The sequence below is a fragment of the Trichechus manatus genome, unplaced genomic scaffold (assembly GCF_000243295.1).
Source record: "Trichechus manatus latirostris isolate Lorelei unplaced genomic scaffold, TriManLat1.0 scaffold00070, whole genome shotgun sequence".
Classification (NCBI taxonomy): Eukaryota; Metazoa; Chordata; class Mammalia; order Sirenia; family Trichechidae; genus Trichechus; species Trichechus manatus.
The window spans coordinates 6136441-6153292 of record NW_004444006.1 but is presented as its reverse complement, the minus strand read 5'-3'; the positions used below and the strand labels follow the sequence as shown (position 1 = coordinate 6153292).

At 43.1% G+C, this 16852-nt stretch overlaps 1 protein-coding gene across 7 annotated transcripts in view; it reads right to left on the bottom strand.

Annotated features, from left to right (window-relative positions):
• Nucleotides 1–16852, bottom strand: part of EDA (ectodysplasin A) — a 628413-nt gene that overhangs the window by 2229 nt on the left and 609332 nt on the right. The window contains exons 3-7 of one of the 7 annotated variants that reach the window (XM_012556609.2): nucleotides 12059–12082; nucleotides 5631–5810; nucleotides 3959–3993; nucleotides 2965–3016; nucleotides 71–201 (exon numbers count right to left, since the gene is read on the bottom strand). In XM_012556609.2, coding sequence (XP_012412063.1) covers nucleotides 71–201; nucleotides 2965–3016; nucleotides 3959–3993; nucleotides 5631–5810; nucleotides 12059–12082 — 422 coding nt within the window. The remainder of the gene's footprint in view (nucleotides 1–70; nucleotides 202–2964; nucleotides 3017–3958; nucleotides 3994–5630; nucleotides 5811–12058; nucleotides 12083–16852) is intronic. The other 6 variants (XM_012556610.2, XM_012556611.2, XM_012556613.1 and 3 more) reach the window with 6 other exon arrangements.

Genomic DNA, 16852 nt, shown 5'->3' with positions numbered 1-16852 from the left:
TGCCCCTATGTGGCCTGCACCGAATCTGCATTCTGGGCATAAGAAGAGTTAGGCCTAAGACCGTACTCACTTCTACCTGACTATAGATGAAGTAGGTGCCGTCCACCAGTACCTCCAGCTCCCCGCTGCGGGGATGTAGCTTAAACACCTTGGGGTTCATAGTGATGCGGGACCAGTCATTGAGCACTCCACCTGAAAGATCTCAGTATGAGAGAAGGGCAATCACTCAGTACATGTCATAATGATCTGGGCAGCAGAAATAAGAAATAGCAAACAGTACACAACTCCCACTTTATCCCACTGCAACTTGGACAGCCAAGAAGGCCAAGCTTTCAAGAACAGCATTTGGAAGCAGGGAAAGTGTTTCTTTTGTAAAGCAGCTGCCAGGCCTGCCTCAGGCCCCCTGGGGTCTACTTGTGAGTCTTCCTCTCCTTTCCTGACCTTTCCATCTGGAAGGGTCTTTACCCAACACTTTCTAGCTGGAATTTCTTTTTTGGAGGGGGTGGGTGTAAGAGGAGAGTAAGTGAGCCCTGGTGGCGCAGTGGCTAAAGCGCTTGGCTGCTAACTAAAAGGTCTGTGGTTCGAACCCACCACCTGCTCCTTGGGAGAGACAATGTGACAATCTGCTTCCATAAAGACTTACAGCCTCGGTTTTAGTTTAAGAGGTGAGTGGGCATGCTACCCTATCTGCTATGTTGTTCTGGGGCCTGCACAGGCAAAATTCCGACACTGAGTGGCAGGCTGGGTATTATTATTCAATTTTACTCTCCCAGCTGTAGCTCCTGAATCTCTCTCATGTCTCATAGGTTCATGGGTTTTCTCCTTTCCGCTAGAGAGATTCCTTTTCATGGTTTCTCCACACCCACTTCTTTCTGGAAAGCCTTCCCGGGCCCCCAGTAAAACCACTCAGCACAACAAACTGTCTATCTGAAGAACCTTAGCGTTCAGGGACAATTTGGACTCTGTGACAGCCCAGAATGAGTGTCCACCAGGAACAAGGCACCATAGGTGAGAGGGATCTTTATGAGAGTGGGGGATAAACTGCCAGCCACCTAGAACCATCCAGGCAGATAGGCGAGGGTGTCTGGGAGCTGAGGCACCCTTGGCAAAGCATTTGTCTCTTATACCCACCCCAGTTAAGGGTGGAGGGGCTCACACTGCCTTGGCTGGACAGTGGAAGCCATCATGCACAAGGTGGGGGTGGGGGACTTCCTTTTCTAACCTGCAGGAAGAGGGATGTTCCTTCCCACCATGAGAGGAGAGAGTCTAAGCCATGGGACCTTTTCCCCCCTAAACCATGCAGTCTTCACCCAAGAAACTATGTTTTGAATGTCCATGCTTGGCCAGCCTCAGGAAGCCTGTCTCTCTGAGGTGTGAGGAAACAGGCCTTCTGGAAAAGCTGGCCATCTTTCCTAGAGGTGATACACAGATGGGATAGGAGTTAGGAGGGGATGTGCTGGATCTCCCACTTCTATGGACTGCCTTGTGTGACATCCTCCCACCCAACTCCCTCACTTTTGCTCCTGGTGGAACTAAAGGCCAGCCCAGGCTACTCATAGGGATTGACCCAGAGTGGTTGGCACAGAATAAATGCTGAGGCCGTCATCCAGACACGAAAACAAGCCTATGTCCTGTCTGTCTCAGCCCACCCTGGACAGATGGTGATCACGGGTCCTGTCTCAGTCTACCCTGGACAGATGGTGATCATGGCCCACCCAGTGCCCTGGGACCCATGGCACCTGGTCCCAGCAGAACTGCTTGGGTTTTGGTGCCATTCTGTTCCTATTTACATTTCTGAAGCTATTAGTCAGACATCCCAGTGTTAGTCGGGGGAGTAGCTAAGCCCAATCAACAGGGAAGCTCAGGACAGTCAGTTCAGCACTGACTGGGTTCTTAGAAGCTAGCCCCACATAGCAGGTTTCTTAACCTTCATTTACTGTTTCCACACTCATAGTCCCTTCTTTCAATTCCAAGCTGTGTAAGCATCTGGCATCTTGGTTAGATTGTTGCTTCCCAAGGCTCCTGGGGGTTCATGGATTTTAGGTTTTGTCTCTCCTAGGGACTGGACATTATTTCAAAGTTCTGTTCTTTAATGAATGTTCAAGTCCCTTTGGGGAAGAAAACAAACCTACTCATTCAGTGGAGTGTATATACATATCACTGAAGTGGCACAGCGTAGTGGGAAAAGTCAGACAGCAATACTTTTCAATCCCAGCTTAAAAAACTATGAAATCTTGGGCAAGTTAACTTCTCTGAGCTTCAGTTTCTGTCTCTGTAAAAAGGAGGTAATACCTACCTCATGGGGTTGTTGTGAGGACCGAATGAAATACAAGACAAAGAAAGCATGTTGAAAACTCTGAAGTACCATTCAAATATAAGGCAGTATGGTTTATTACAGTATTATCCAATCTCTCTGGGACTCTGTTTCTCCATCTTATAAATGCAGGGATTACATTAAATCAGTGTTTCTAAACTTTATTAAACTCGTTCCCCCTTTTGACAGACACTAGCATCTCATAATCCCTGGAGGTTCTACAATGCTCCCAATCCCAGAGAGATGCCCCCCAGCCCTGTCATTTTCTATATAGACCCATCAGACAAGAAGAATTTAAATTTATGTAGCTTTACCTTCTCTAATTTGGATTGTATAAATGTTTATCAAACTACAAATATCCCATGGTGACTCTAATATAACCTCCAAGCCCCCAAATTCCCCAGGCTAGATGCTGTCTCAAGTTCCTTTCAGCTCCATCATCAGTGATTCTAAATGCAATTTGGGTGTTGGTCTTGGTGCAAGCAATTACTCAGGACAGCCAGCAGAGGGGAGGGTGGAGTAGTGAATGGCCCCCTATGCCAAGGGTACCTCAGGGGCTTGGGAGGAACTAGGCTGGATGATTATTTGGAGGCTGGGGATGAGGGAAGGGAGAAGTTTTTCTTAGGGAGAGAGCCTACTTTGACTCTTACCATTCTTGACTTGAATTGCTGACCCTTGGCCCTGTAGATGCACCACAGCTGGCTGGGAGGATGAGAAGGATAGAGAGGATAGTAGTCACTGTGAATAATGGGTACTTGCTTAGCCACAGGTTCTCAGGTTTCCACCTCTGGTTTCTCGTCTCCTTTTGTATCCAAATTCTGATCCCTCTTCCCTGCCTTGGGATGCTAGTGAACATATTTCTACTACAGGGTCATATGATTTTGTAGCTCTGCCATTTCCTAGCTACGTAGCCCCAGCCAAATGTAATGCCTCCGAGCCTTATTTCCTCAATTGTAAAATGGGGATTATAGGACTCTCTGTCTGGCCTCCTTCACAGGGATGTTTGAAGATCAAATGAGGTGATGGATATACAATTCCCTGCAAACCAGCAAGCACTGTGCAGCTGTGTAGATTTCTCAGCGTGGCCAAACAGCTGTAGTGAGGGAGGCTGAGATGAGACAAGGCAAGGCAGCAGAACCTGCCAACAGAGACAAATGAGGAAGCTCAAAGACTAGGGAGGAGCCCTCCAGGCTATTAAGGCAGAAAGAAGCCCAGGCTGGGCTTGGCCGGGAGCTGGTTGGCTGTTTTTCAAGGACATCTCTTAAGCTTCTAAGCTCCTGATTCCAGGCAGTCTGAGTGCTGAAAAGGTGTCTGGGGTGGCTGGGGAGTCGGAGGCCTAGGTGAATAGGCCTGTCTGGCAGCTCCTTTCAGCTGCCTACTGAGCTTAGATATCATGACTCTCGGTCTCCTAAGGAGGGAAGAAAATGGCCTTGGCAAGACTTGGTTCCCTTAGCTGAAGGCAGGCCCTGGGGCAAAGCTTTTCTAGTCCTACAGATGGGAGGAGACTGTGAGTGAAAAACCTGAGAACTTCCAGGGTGTTCTTACAAAATAAAGCCTCAGCATATTTAATAGGGAGCAAACTCAAAGGTGGCTCTAGCCTATGGCCTTCCTTCTTCCCCAGGAAGAAAGCAATCCCCAGCCAACCTGGTTTTCTCGAGTTCCAGCTTTATCAGCAGCACCTGAAAAATAGGACAGGCTAGTCAGAGGACATGCTCTTTCTACTTCCCTTTCTCTCCACCTAGGCAAGCAGTGGCAGTGAAACTTGCCCTCTGCAGCCAGCCCTGTCGAGCTTACTCTCCAGTTAAGAGAGTACCTGAGGAGAGACAGAACAACGCAGGGGCCTGGGATGGGAGAAGATGCCCCTTCCTTTTCTTTCCTGTCCCTGACCTGCATTTTCAGTGGATCCAGCACCCAGTGGGGAAACTGGCCTTTTGCCAATGCTGTCCCAAGGCAAGCCCCACTGGGCATACGTGGAGATAGATGAGAAGGCATTCCTGCCACTGTACACCCCTGAGACAATGCTTTTTGCTTCTCTATCATCCTGCTTTAGCCTTTTGCTCCCTTTCGATTTATTTTCTTCATAGAGCCCATTACCATTTGTAATTATCTTGTTTCTATAGTTCTTTTCTCCTCTAGGACATAAACTCCATGAGAACAGGGACCATTAACAATATATCTCCTGCACATAGAAAGTACTCAATTAATTTTTGAAATGGGAATGATTAGATGAAAAAATCCCTGACTCCACCTCTTACGCCAATGGCCATGGTGATACTGATTAGCCCTGTGTTTGAACTATGATTCAAAGAAGCTGAGTTCTGAGCAGAATTCTTGGACCTAGAGAAATCAGTTGTAAACAGTCCATTTCTTTAAAGCCCAACGATAGAGGAGGGCAGTAGGGGAAAGAAATAACAACTGACATAAGCCCAGGCAGTTCAGCTCCAGTCAACTCCAATTAGGCAGGTGTGGATCTGCATTCATACCTTTTGGATGCACTTCTAGACTCAAGGGGAAAGGTGTGAAGGGATTAAATTTTATTTGAATCGGCAGTGGGGTGGGGGTAAGGATCTAGGGCAAGAAGCACTTTGTTCCTAGACAGAACAGTCTTGGTGCCTAGGTTTGCTTCATGCACATCCTGAGTGAGTCATAAGTTTCCAACTCCTTTCAACTCAGTAACTCCTTATCTACCTCTATGGGAAAGGTACATCAGAGTTCATGGGATGAAACTGTTCTAGGGCTTGTCACTTTGTCCAATCCCCAACTTTCCTCCCCACAGCCTATTTCTATGCAAACATCAGCCTATGGAGCTAGATGCTGGGAATCAGAGCAGACCAAATCCATCCTCCACAGGAACTCTAGTGAACTCTCAGAGCCTCTGTGTCTGGCTCATATGAGCTTACTGGCATGTATGCCTAAAACAGGGAAGTCTAAAGTCAGGGAAGGGTTGTGATGGAAGTGTTGAGATGGGGCAAGGACAGGTGGCCTGTTCTTGACAGGTTGGTACAAATAAGAAGTTAGAGCAGGCCAGGACATACTAGTTTGTTTAATTTCTAGCTCTATACTGGACTAGGAAATCTGCACACCAACCCCATCACCACCATTTGAAATTGCCCTGGTGGCAAAGCGGCTAAGAGCTTGGCTGCTAACCAAAAGGTCGGCAGTTCGAATCCACCAGCTGTTCCTTGGAAATCCTGTGGGGCAGTTCTACTCTGTCCTATAGGTTTGCTAAACGGTAGTGGGTATCAGGATCATACACGACTGCTCTACTAAAGTACTTGTAAGGAGCCTAGGGGAGTGGAGAGACAGAGGAACTCACCAGAAGGTCCCTGGAGGCCAGGAGGTCCTTGAGGACCAGGAGGACCTGGAGGACCAGGTGGTCCCATAACAGTTGTTCCTGGAATTCCAGGAATCCCTGGAATCCCTGGGGGTCCCTGGGGTCCTGGAGGTCCTGGAGGTCCTGGGGGGCCATTGGGCCCAGGAGGTCCTGCCTTCTTTCCTGAAAAGCAAGATTCAGGGTTATATTTGTAGTTATTTACTGTTAGGAGTATACTGGCAGGAGTTCTACAGGCTCCCAGTGACACAAAGTCTGCCCTCTGTGAGTTCCTGCTGTTAAAGACCTGGACACCTTTATCATGCTTGATACACACACATACACACTTACACTCTCCCTATCTTCTTTCATTCAATAAGCATTTACTGAGCTAGGTTTTAGGATATAAAAATAAATAGCCCTCAAGGAGACCTCAAGGGGCTCACAGTCTAGTGAGGAAACAGACACAGTCGCAGTATAGTAGAAGTGCTGCACTAGCAGTAAGGACAAAATGCTGAAGAGGTCAGAGAAGCCTTCAAAAAGGAGATTATATTTCAGCTGAGTCCAAAGGATGAGAACTACTGAGTGGCCAGACTTGGGTCACTTTGTGGTTTTTTAGAATTGGGCTATTATTGAAGAGAGTGGCTTTCCTGTTTACTGTCCAGTTTGGTAGACTTGATGTGGATAACGAGAGGAAGCTACAAGGGTAGCTTGACCTTAGGAACAACTTGCCTGCAGGCTCTGTTTTGCTCTCCCCATCAGCTCCAGGAAGGTTTTCTACAGGAGTCAGGATGCATAGGAAGTGGGGGTTGGGATGGGGGCTATGCTAGTTGGGAATGAGGAATGGGAAGGAGTTTGGGAAAGAAGCGGTGTTCAGAGACAGAAAAAGAGAGGGAGAGAGGGAGACAGAGACAGGGAGAGAGAGAGGGAGAGTGAGAGACAGAGACAGAGAGGGAGAGGGAGAGAGAGAGAGACACAGACAGAGAGGGAGAGAGAAAGGGAGAGAGAGGCAGAGACAGAGAGAGACAGAGACAGAGAGGGAGAGAGAAAGGGAGAGGGGGAGAGAGAGAGACAGAGACAGAGGGAGAGAGAGGGAGAGAGAGAGAACAGGAAGAAGGGGAGGCAAAGAGTAGAGAGTTGAGGAGCTGAGGAGGAGGCAGCAGGGTTAGTTTCATCAGCTGACCTCTCTATAAACCCTATTTTTAAAGACCTCTGGGAAAGGAAATTCTGCAAACTTCCTTGGTAACATGTTCCAATGTTTATCACCCCTCACTGTTAGGAAGTGCTTCCATATATTTAACTGAAATCCATTCCTGTGTCAGTTTAGGCTCTTATTTTATTCTTTGTGGAGATAAAGAAGTATAGTTACCATCATACATACAATAACCCTCATATGCTCAAAGTCACCTACCAACCTGCTTTTTTATAGGTTAAATAATCCAGCTTCCCAGAATCGTTCCTCAGAGGCTGTCATGGATTGAATTGTGTCTCCCCAAAAATGTGTGTAGCAATTTGGCTAGGTCATGATTCCTAGTATTGTATGGTTGTGTTATCTGATGTGATTTCCTTATGTGTTGTAAACTCTACCACTATGATGACATTATACCGATGAGGTATACATGATTGGATAGTGCCTTAATGCAATCTCTTTTGAGATATAAAAGAGAGAACTGAGCAGAGACACATAGGAACCTCGTACCATCAAGAAAGCAGTGCTGGGAGCTGAGTGTGTCCTTTGGACCTGAGGTTCCTGCGCAGAGAAGCTCCCAGACCAAGGGAAGACTGATGACATGGACCTTCCTCCAGAGCCAATGGTGAAAGCATTCCCTGGAGCTGAAGCCCTGACTTGGACTTGTAGCCTACTGGACTGTGAGAGAATAAACTTCTCTTTGCTAAATCCATCCACTTGTGGTATTCCTGTTAGAGCAGCACCAGATGACTGAGACAGAGGCCCTATTCTCAAATGCATTATTAATCAAGCACCAATTCCTCCCCCTTTCCTCCTCGCTATCCTTCCAGAACAGTCTCAGCCCTTAGTATATTCCAGCCCCTCCAACATTTCTACTAGAATTTAGTTATGTTTAATTGAGTCATAACTGTGGTCTCAAACAAAAACCTCCAGCTCCTCCTGTTTACTTACTCTACTCTGTGCAGCCCCACTCAAGCACTGCAGGTGGTCATAGGTGGGTATCTTCTTTCTCCCCTCACCATGTCCTTACAATTTTGTGGAAGTACCAGGAATGGAAGCCTTTTACCAGATTCCATCACAGTGTCTTCATCTGTGGTACTTTCTTAGTTTTAAATACAACCCTCTCAAGTCTCCCTTAAAAATCTTCTTACTGACTCAGATTCTCTGCTCCCCAGATGCTTTGGTAGGAGAATCCTGTCCTGATTTATCACGTCCTCCTTTAGTAATAATGCCTTATGTTCAAGAAACCAAATTCTCATGGAAACACCACTCAAGAAGCCAATTGTCCATGTCTGACTACATATGCACTTGGAATGAAACAACTGGGTCATTGTCGGGCCCCTTCCTCAGTGAGGAAAGAAAGGAAAGTCCAGAGTCCAGAGAGCCCGTCTCCCAGGAAGATTCCCTCCCTGTAGGCTTAAAGACCTAGGGGCATGAGGTTTAGAGTCCTCCCTGCAATTAGCAGCAGAAGATTGGATCTGCCCGGTTTCTAGATCTTGCTTATTTCAAGATGCTGAACAGGAAAATCATCTCCCTTCAGATTTGGGCAGCTTCCAAATCAGGCTTATTCAGTGCCCAAGTTTCAATTACAGCTAGTGTAGTGGAAAGAACATGGAATCTGTAGTCAAGAGATAAGGACGTAAGCCCCAGCTCTGTGACAAATGCACTTTGGGCAAACCCCTTCCTCTCTGAGCCTTAGTTTCTCCATCTGTGAAATGAGGAGCTAGGCCTCAATAATCTCTCTAAGTTTCCGTTCAAGATTTAGGTTCCATAAAGAGGACTGACTTACCCCCAGCAATCAGGAAACTTACCTAGCCTGGTTGTAAGATTTGCTTTTCCCTAATATTTTCTGGGTCGGGTAGACACAGAGGATGACGCATATTAGGCTGCCCTGTGTCTCAGCATTTCCAGGCTTAACAGTGATTTTCGAGCTAAAGGATGTTCTGTGGGTAGCATAACTTCAGCTTCAAGAATGTGAGCCTCCTGTGTTTGCTAATGTAATTTTGGAAGAATTACAGCCAAAAACTCCTCTAGTCAAAGAGAATAATGGTTGCAGTGTAAACAGAGAATGTTCACTTATGAAAATGTTAGAAGGCATTTGCGAAAAAGCTCCTGCTATGATCCAGTTCTGCAGTTGGTCCTCTATGCTCCTCAGCAACCAGGTTTAGGCAACCGCACTTCTCATACTTGCATACTTACCAAAACTTGGGCCCAGAGAGGAGCATGTACCAAATGACCCCTGGACCAAGAGGATGACTTTAGAGGACTGAATTCCTTCTCCAGATTTCTTTTTTTAACAGAGAACTTCATGATGCAAAAGCCCAGAGACTTTTGTACTATATAATCTTACATGAAAGAATATACACATTCCTTTCAAAGCTAAACTTTATGAAAGGGGCATTTCCCTAACCTTTTAGCTAAGCCCACATTGCTGAAAAATTAAGCAAAAGCGAATGAGTACAAGTGAGAGAGAGAGAGAGTTTTGGGAGGGGAAAATTCCATTAGAGGGTGAAAATTAAGTGAAAAACTCAATTTACCCTTCAGGCATGTGCCTATTCACTATGTCCAAAGAAATTTGTATTAAATGGTTTCTAAATCACTTTTAGCCATAGTAAATGTCTAAGGCCTATGTGCATTCTTCTCCCAGTAATGGCCCGTACACAAGGTGGCAGTGCCGGGCAGTGATCTGAGTCCCTGGCAGAGGCATTGGAATCTGACCTGTAACTTCAGAGCTGCTTCCACCCTAGATAATTGCCTTACATTGCATTAGCAACTGTGTTCTCTCAGTGCTCACCCACTGGATAACACTGCAACTGGGTGCTGCTTCCTACCACACACGTGCCCTATATTCTGGTAAATCTACTTGCTGTTCCCCCAAACATGCCATGTTCTTTCATGCCTCTGAGAGAGTTGAGAACGCTGTTCTCTTTGCTGGAGTGTCCTCTCTTCTCTTTTTTCCTCATCCTTCAAAGTCTAGGTCAAATGTAGCTTTCACTTCCCCAGGGAGAACTACTTGCTCCTTCTCTGTGCTCCCACAGCACCCTGAACATGCTCCTATGATAGCATTTTAAAAATATACTATACTGTAATTATTTGTGTGTACTTTCATGATTCCAACTATGCTGGGAGAATTTTTTTTTATTGTACTTTAGATGAAGGTTTACAGAACAAATAGTTTCTCATTAAACAGTTAGTACACATATTGTTTTATGACAATGGTTAACAACCCCACAATATGTCAACACTGTCCCTTCTCAACCTTGGGTTCCCTATTACCAGTTTTCCTGTCCCCTCCTGCCTTCTGCTCCTTGTCCCTGGACTGTTGTGCCCCATTAGTCTTGTTTTGTTTTATGGGGCTCTCTAATCTTTGGCTGGATGACGAACCTTGGGAGTGACTACATTACTGAGCTAAAAGGGTGTCCGGGGACCATACTCTCAGGTTTCTCCAGTCTCTGTCAAGCCAGAAAGTCTGGTCTTTTTTGTGAGTTAGAATTTTGTTCTACATTTTTCTCCAGCTCTGTCCAGGACCCTTTGTTGTGATCCCGGTCAGAGCAGTCAGCGGTGGTAGCTGGGCACCATCTAGTTGTACTGGACTCAGTCTGGTGGAGGCCGTGGTAGCTGTGGTGAATTAGTCCTCTGGACTAATCTTTTCCTTGTATCCTGTTCTCTTCATTCTCCCTTGCTGCCGAAGGGGTGAGACCAGTGAGTGGAGTATCTTAGATGGCTGCTCACAGGCTTTTAAGACCTCAAATGCTACTCACCAAGGTTATGCTGGGAGAATTTTGAGGGCAGGGACCATTTTCCTTCATTTTTGTACCTCTAAATACCTGACAAATATAAGATGCTTATTCACTGTCTGGTGAATGAATGAGTAGAACAAAAGAGTAGCTGTAATTAGAAAGTACTTTTAACTTATCCATTAAGAGGGAAGTCATCCTTGGGCTTATGTTAGGGGCAGAAGGTATCCTTGCCCAAGCCAAGTGAGCTTTCGAAGCTTGCTATAATTTCTGTCTTAATGGGACGAGACAAGAGTTAAAAACTACATGCTTGAAAATCAAATTCACTTTCTTAAAATACAGACTATCTTGGTGGTCAATGCCCAGGCCCCATGGAGAAAGGTTTCCTCACTCCAGCTCTGTGACTGTTTTCCAACATTGCTCAGCTTAGGCTCTCAGGAGGCCAGGCCATTCCTCAGATTCTTTGCAACAGGGACATAGGTATTCCACGTGGACCATGGCACCTCAAATCCCTAGAGTACCCTAGTGCTCAGACAAGTGGTGGGCTGCAGCTGAAGCCAGTCTCTTTAGTCTGGGTTGATAATATACTTTATAAAGCTTCAGAAATCTTAATAAAATCATTTCACTTAAAGCATTTTAATGAAAAATCATTTATTTCACTTTATCTTCCTCTCAGGTCAGAACCCAGAAACAAGTAGGTGTTTAAACTGGTTTCATAGCTTGTTCTTTTAGTCCTAAGAAGTGGACTATATTATCCAATCCTAATCTTGGAATTTGTTCGGTCTTTGGATCCTCTTCTTCAAGTAAGCAAGCACTTGTAGAAGCACTTGGGTCAGTCCCACTGCAAGAACACTGGGGACTTACTAACCCAACAATGGCACAATGGAACCATCTAGCTAAAATCTCCTTCTTTGAAGACTGAAAGATAACGATAATACTCCAGTCTAGTTTTTTTTCATCACAGAGAAAATGATATTGAAACCCCAAGGCAAGAAATATCTTCCCTGGCCATTAGGGAAATAGAGTAAGGAGAGCTTGCTAGGCCAAGAAATAGGGCACTGTGCTCTCTCAGTAGGTAGTAAACATAGTTTCTACAAGCTATCTGAGGATTCCATTTATACTTGATCACTGATTTGATGAAGTAGGGGAAAAAAGGAAAAAAGAGAAGGGATGGGAAAAGAGTAAGGACAAATAAAAGAGATGTATATTGAATTGAATGGAGGAGTGAACAAGGAAAAAGCAAAAACAAAAAGCAACTTTTATATATTGTTAGAGAAGCAATTCTATTTTTCATGGGCCATAACTGAAAAACAATTTCTATTTTATCTTTGTTCTTTGGAAGCTACAATACTCAAGAAGATCACATGTGATTGAATAAAATAATGGACAACCAATGCTGAAAGAATATAATACAAAAACCCTACTCCCTTGATATTTTCTTCTAATTTTAGAAAAGACATGGCAGGGAACATCTATAGCGATTATATAAAATCAGGAGCTTAACTTACCCTTTTTCTTGTTTTTAACTGGACCTATCAAAAAAAAAAAAAAAGAAAGAAAATTAAGTCACTGGAAATTCACAGAAAATCTTTACTTTTCAACACAGTCAGTAGGAGGGAGCCTCAAGACATTGTAAATTTGAGGAAGCCCCACAGCCAAGGGTCAGGCTTTTCGCAAGGTATCTCCCAACTATCAAACCTTCCCAGTCTGTTTTCTAACTGTTGAGGCCAAGAAAGTTACAGGGACAATTCTTCCCTGGGGAGAAAAATCTTTCAGCCTCAGTCTTCGGAGTGAGGGAGAGGGTACTTCTCCACAGAGATGAAATGCCCCCAAACGCAGAACTCAACAACCTTAGGACGGCATTCCATTAATTCTGCGAGTCCTGAGATTGAAGAGTCATGCATCCAGGTGAGGAACTGATATAAAGTCTTGTGTGTTTGAAGCTGGAAGGAAAGAGGGATTATTTTCATGGAAGGAGCAGAGCAGGGACAGTTTACTTTTTAGTCACTTCCTTATCATGATTTAATTTGTTGTTAAAACAGTGCAACCACAATACATTTATGTGGAGGCCACATGCACTCCCATTGTAATTTAGCATAAGTTAATGGACACTTAAAAAGAAGTGTCAACAGTTCCATCAACAGTGAGAACACAAGCATTTTGTTGAGAATTACTTCTAAAGAAAACAATTCGTATCGGTTGAGGATGCTCAGAAAACCCAAAGCTTTTCTACTATAGTTAGGTGACAATCACTCCCCAAATATACACAGTTTAGGTCTCTCCAAGACAGTAATCTCCCCCGCCCCCAAAGGGACTCAAGTCTCTCTTTTGTATATGGATTTGACTTTCTTTAGATACAGGTATTTAAAATCTGTTCCAAACCGGCATGAAGATGCTATTGTACAACATTAGACCACTGTCACTGTCCTCAGGAGCTTACAAAAAGAACATAAACCATTTGTATTTTATTTTACAGTTTATAGAACATATTTAAATCTATTATCTCATTTGACTCTTGCAGCAAGCCTGGAATGTCTTTACCTATAAGAGCAGACTCTATCAGAGGTCTGTAAAGTTTCTAACCTGAAAGGCACCATTGTGGCCATCAGAGCTTGTACAGGCCCCTGGAAAAACCAATGTCTGTGCAGAATTCCCTAGTAAAGTGATTTCATGTGCAACAGGAGGTATTATCACATGCAGGGAATGTTTTAGGTTGGGTTTAGCAACCTGCTGCACTTAACGTCATGAGTCCTCATTCTCTTATCCTCTTTTTTTTCCCTTTCCTCTTCTCCCAGTCCTTTGTCTTCCTCTTTTTTTTTTTTTTGCTGCCTATCCTTTATTTTGATTAACACACTGAGAGTTCTTGAGAACGTGCATGGAGGTTCTGGCAGGGAAGTATAGCTACACAGATATTACTAACAGGCAGCCACTTACCCTGAGAGGGGCCTCCTCTTGAACATGAAAGCTATTTGGGAAAGGATTTACACAGAAAAAGCCCAGCCCCAATAGCCAGCTACCAGCGAGTCAGCCATTCAGCCAGCTCAGCCTGAGGGAGAAGTGGGATGACAACTGTTACAGCCACACTGCTCTCTCAGCCAAATTGTGCTAGCCCTGGCCAAGTTTCTGACCATGTCAGCTGGTTAAGAGGGTTAGCACTGTTACATCAGTCTTCAAAGCAGGCTTTGAGGAAATTAGACAATTATCAGCCAATCAGTCCTTACTGAGCATGCCTAAGGAAGGTAACACAGTAAACAATGAAACACAACTCTATCCTCAAAGAACTTAGAATGGGATAAGAAAACACCAAAGTGGACTTCAGAAATTATCCTGGCTAGTTCAGGAAAACAACAACGACAAGAAAAAAAAAACCTTTATTATTTTTATACCAGAAATACCTACTCATTACACAACCATACATGCTTACATATATGTACAAAAATAAATGAAAAAGAGGAGCAACAAGGAAAAAAAACTTAATAAACTACCCACAAATAAACACTATTAATATTTTTATGCATACCTAGAAATTTTCTATGCCTATAAATAAGTATTTTTACAAAATGGGATCAAATTAAGGGTATTGTTTGATAACTTCTTTCTATATCAATAACTACATTTATACATTATTATTTTTAATATGGATATGTTGTTGTTAGCTGCCGTCAAGTCAATTCTGACTCATGGCGACCCCTTATGTCTCAGAGTAGAACTGCTTCATAGTGTTTTCAAGGCTGTGACCTTTTGGAAGCAGACCTCCAGGCCTGTCTTCTGAGGTGCCAATGGGTGTGTTGGACAGCGAACCTTTTGGCTAGTAGTTGGGCACTTAATCGTTTGTGCCACCGAGGGACTCCTAGTATTTAATTAATCATTTTTGATGGACATTTAGGTTATTTCCAATTTTCCACTATTATAAACAATGCTATAGTTAATGTTTTTACATATATACATCTTTATACACTTGTCCAAAGATTTTTTACAATGAGTTATTAGAAATGGTATTGCTTGGTCAATGGATGTGAAAGGCTTTTCTTATATGTGGTTTAACATAACAATCTTTTCCTTTATAGTCACTGTCTTCAGTGTCATGCTTAGTTGGGCCTTCGCTAATGTAATATTTTTAATATTCTTATTTATTATTCAAAAGGTAGAATCATTCCATATTAGTTCCTAGATAACTTCCTTATTCTTTTTTTATAGCTGCATAATACTCATTGGGGAATATTCCATAGTTTATTCATTCATGGGCATTTAGGTTACTTCCAATATTTTGCTGTTACAAATAATACCATAATGAATAGCTTTGCCCACATATTGTTTAACATTTATAGAGGAGAATCTCCTGGGTAAATTCCTAGAAATGGGAGTTTGCTGGGGGAAGAGTTAATGCATATGTGATTCTGTTATGCTTTAGATGTCGCAATACTTCACTCCATAGGGTTATACCATTTTGCACTCTCACCAGTAATGTATGGCAGAGCTTGTTCCCCCAGCCTTGCTGGTAAAGTATGCTTTTTAAATTTTGCCAATCTGATGGGGGAGAAATGGTATCTTGGTGTAGTTTAAAATGCATTTTTTTAAGTATAGAACTTGCTGAGATGTATTATCATTTTATATATTGTTGCTGGATTTACTTTTCTATTTTTAAGGAAGATTTTTGCCTCTATAGTAATGAGAAATATTGGCCTTCGTTTTCCCCTAATGTAATAGCATATAAGCATATTTTCCTAGTTCTTTAATGGTTTCATTTTTTAATATTTAAATCTGTATAATTCATCTGATACAGATTTTGGTATACAGTGTGAGATAGGGAGCTAACTAAATTTTTTTTTTCCCAAAATGGCCATTCCATGAAAAGTGCTGAGAGCAACAGGGGTTCAAATTCCTTTCTTCCACTCCATCTTGTATCATAGAAGGTTCTTGAAGAGTTTCTACTTAGTGCACATTTGGCATATCCCTTGGGTAAAAACAAGGGTGAAAAAGTATACACAAGTATGTCATTATATTGTAGCAAGACATTTCCCACAAGTGGTAATGAGTACATTGTCTTAGCAGTATAAGAGTTACTTACTGTTCTAACATAGCTCATAATTGCCAGTTAATAATTCTCATGAGCTTCAACATGGACTTCTAAGCCCATATCCACCATGTCCATTACTTTCACTTGAGGCTTCCCATTGTAGCTTTTCAGCTTCTGCAGAGAAAATATCAGGGAACTAGAGCTATCCCATGCTAGAAGTGAGCATTCTGACCCAGAGCAAAAGCAGTTACCTCTGTTGAGTTCTGGAACCTTTTAGATATAGTCATTTATTTTCTCTATATGCTTCAGAACCTTATTCATACCTACTGAGAGCACTACCACTGTCACATGTCTGTTTCTATGGTAACGAGCTATATTTCTATATCATTTCAATTTCCTCTATTTGTGACCATCATTTGTAACCATGATTTCTGCAGGCAAAAATCATAAATGCATCAGAGTGGGACAAAAAGCTGTGCAGTCCCTGGGATTGCTTTGATAGGAGTAAAATCGAGATCTGACATGTTTTGATCAATGTGGGCAGGCAATTTGCCTATGTAAGATTAAGAAAACAGTGTCTTCTACGAGAATCAGGGCCATGGAGGTTAGCCAGGCATAGCCAGATTCTAGTCCTGACTCAACCACAAGCTCACCATAGGGCAACTAACCCTCTCTTTCTAAGTCTTCATCTGCTAAATGGGAACACTATATACTTTGTCTCTATTTAAGGCTTAAGATCATGATGAAGGTCAATGACATCATAATTAAAGCTAACATTTATTGAATATATATGTACGATGCACTAACACAGTGCATAAAAACCCGTTGCCGTTGAATAGATTCTGACTATAGGGTCGCTATGAGTCGGAATCGACTCGATGGCAATGGGTTTTTATGCACTGTGCTAGTTGCTTTACATATCTCATTTAGACCTTAAAACAATCCAGCTAAGTAAGTATCAGTATGCTTATGTTACAGATGAGGAGGCAGATTAAATAAATTGCCCAAGGTCACACAGCCAGTCGGTATTTTAAGGTAAGCTGAAACTTCAGAAAAGTTAATGTTATTCTAGATGTGTTTTAAAAACTTGAAAATAAATTTATAAACCATCCGCTAGTTTAAAAGCAACAATAAACTTCATGTATCACCCCCTGCACCCTCTTCTGCACATCTCTTGCCTCTGTACCTTTCTTTATGCCATTCCCTTTACCTGCTATGCTCTTCTCCAGGCCCTCCTCTCAAAGCCTTTAAGACTCAGCCAGGTGTCAATTCTTCTCTGTTCCTA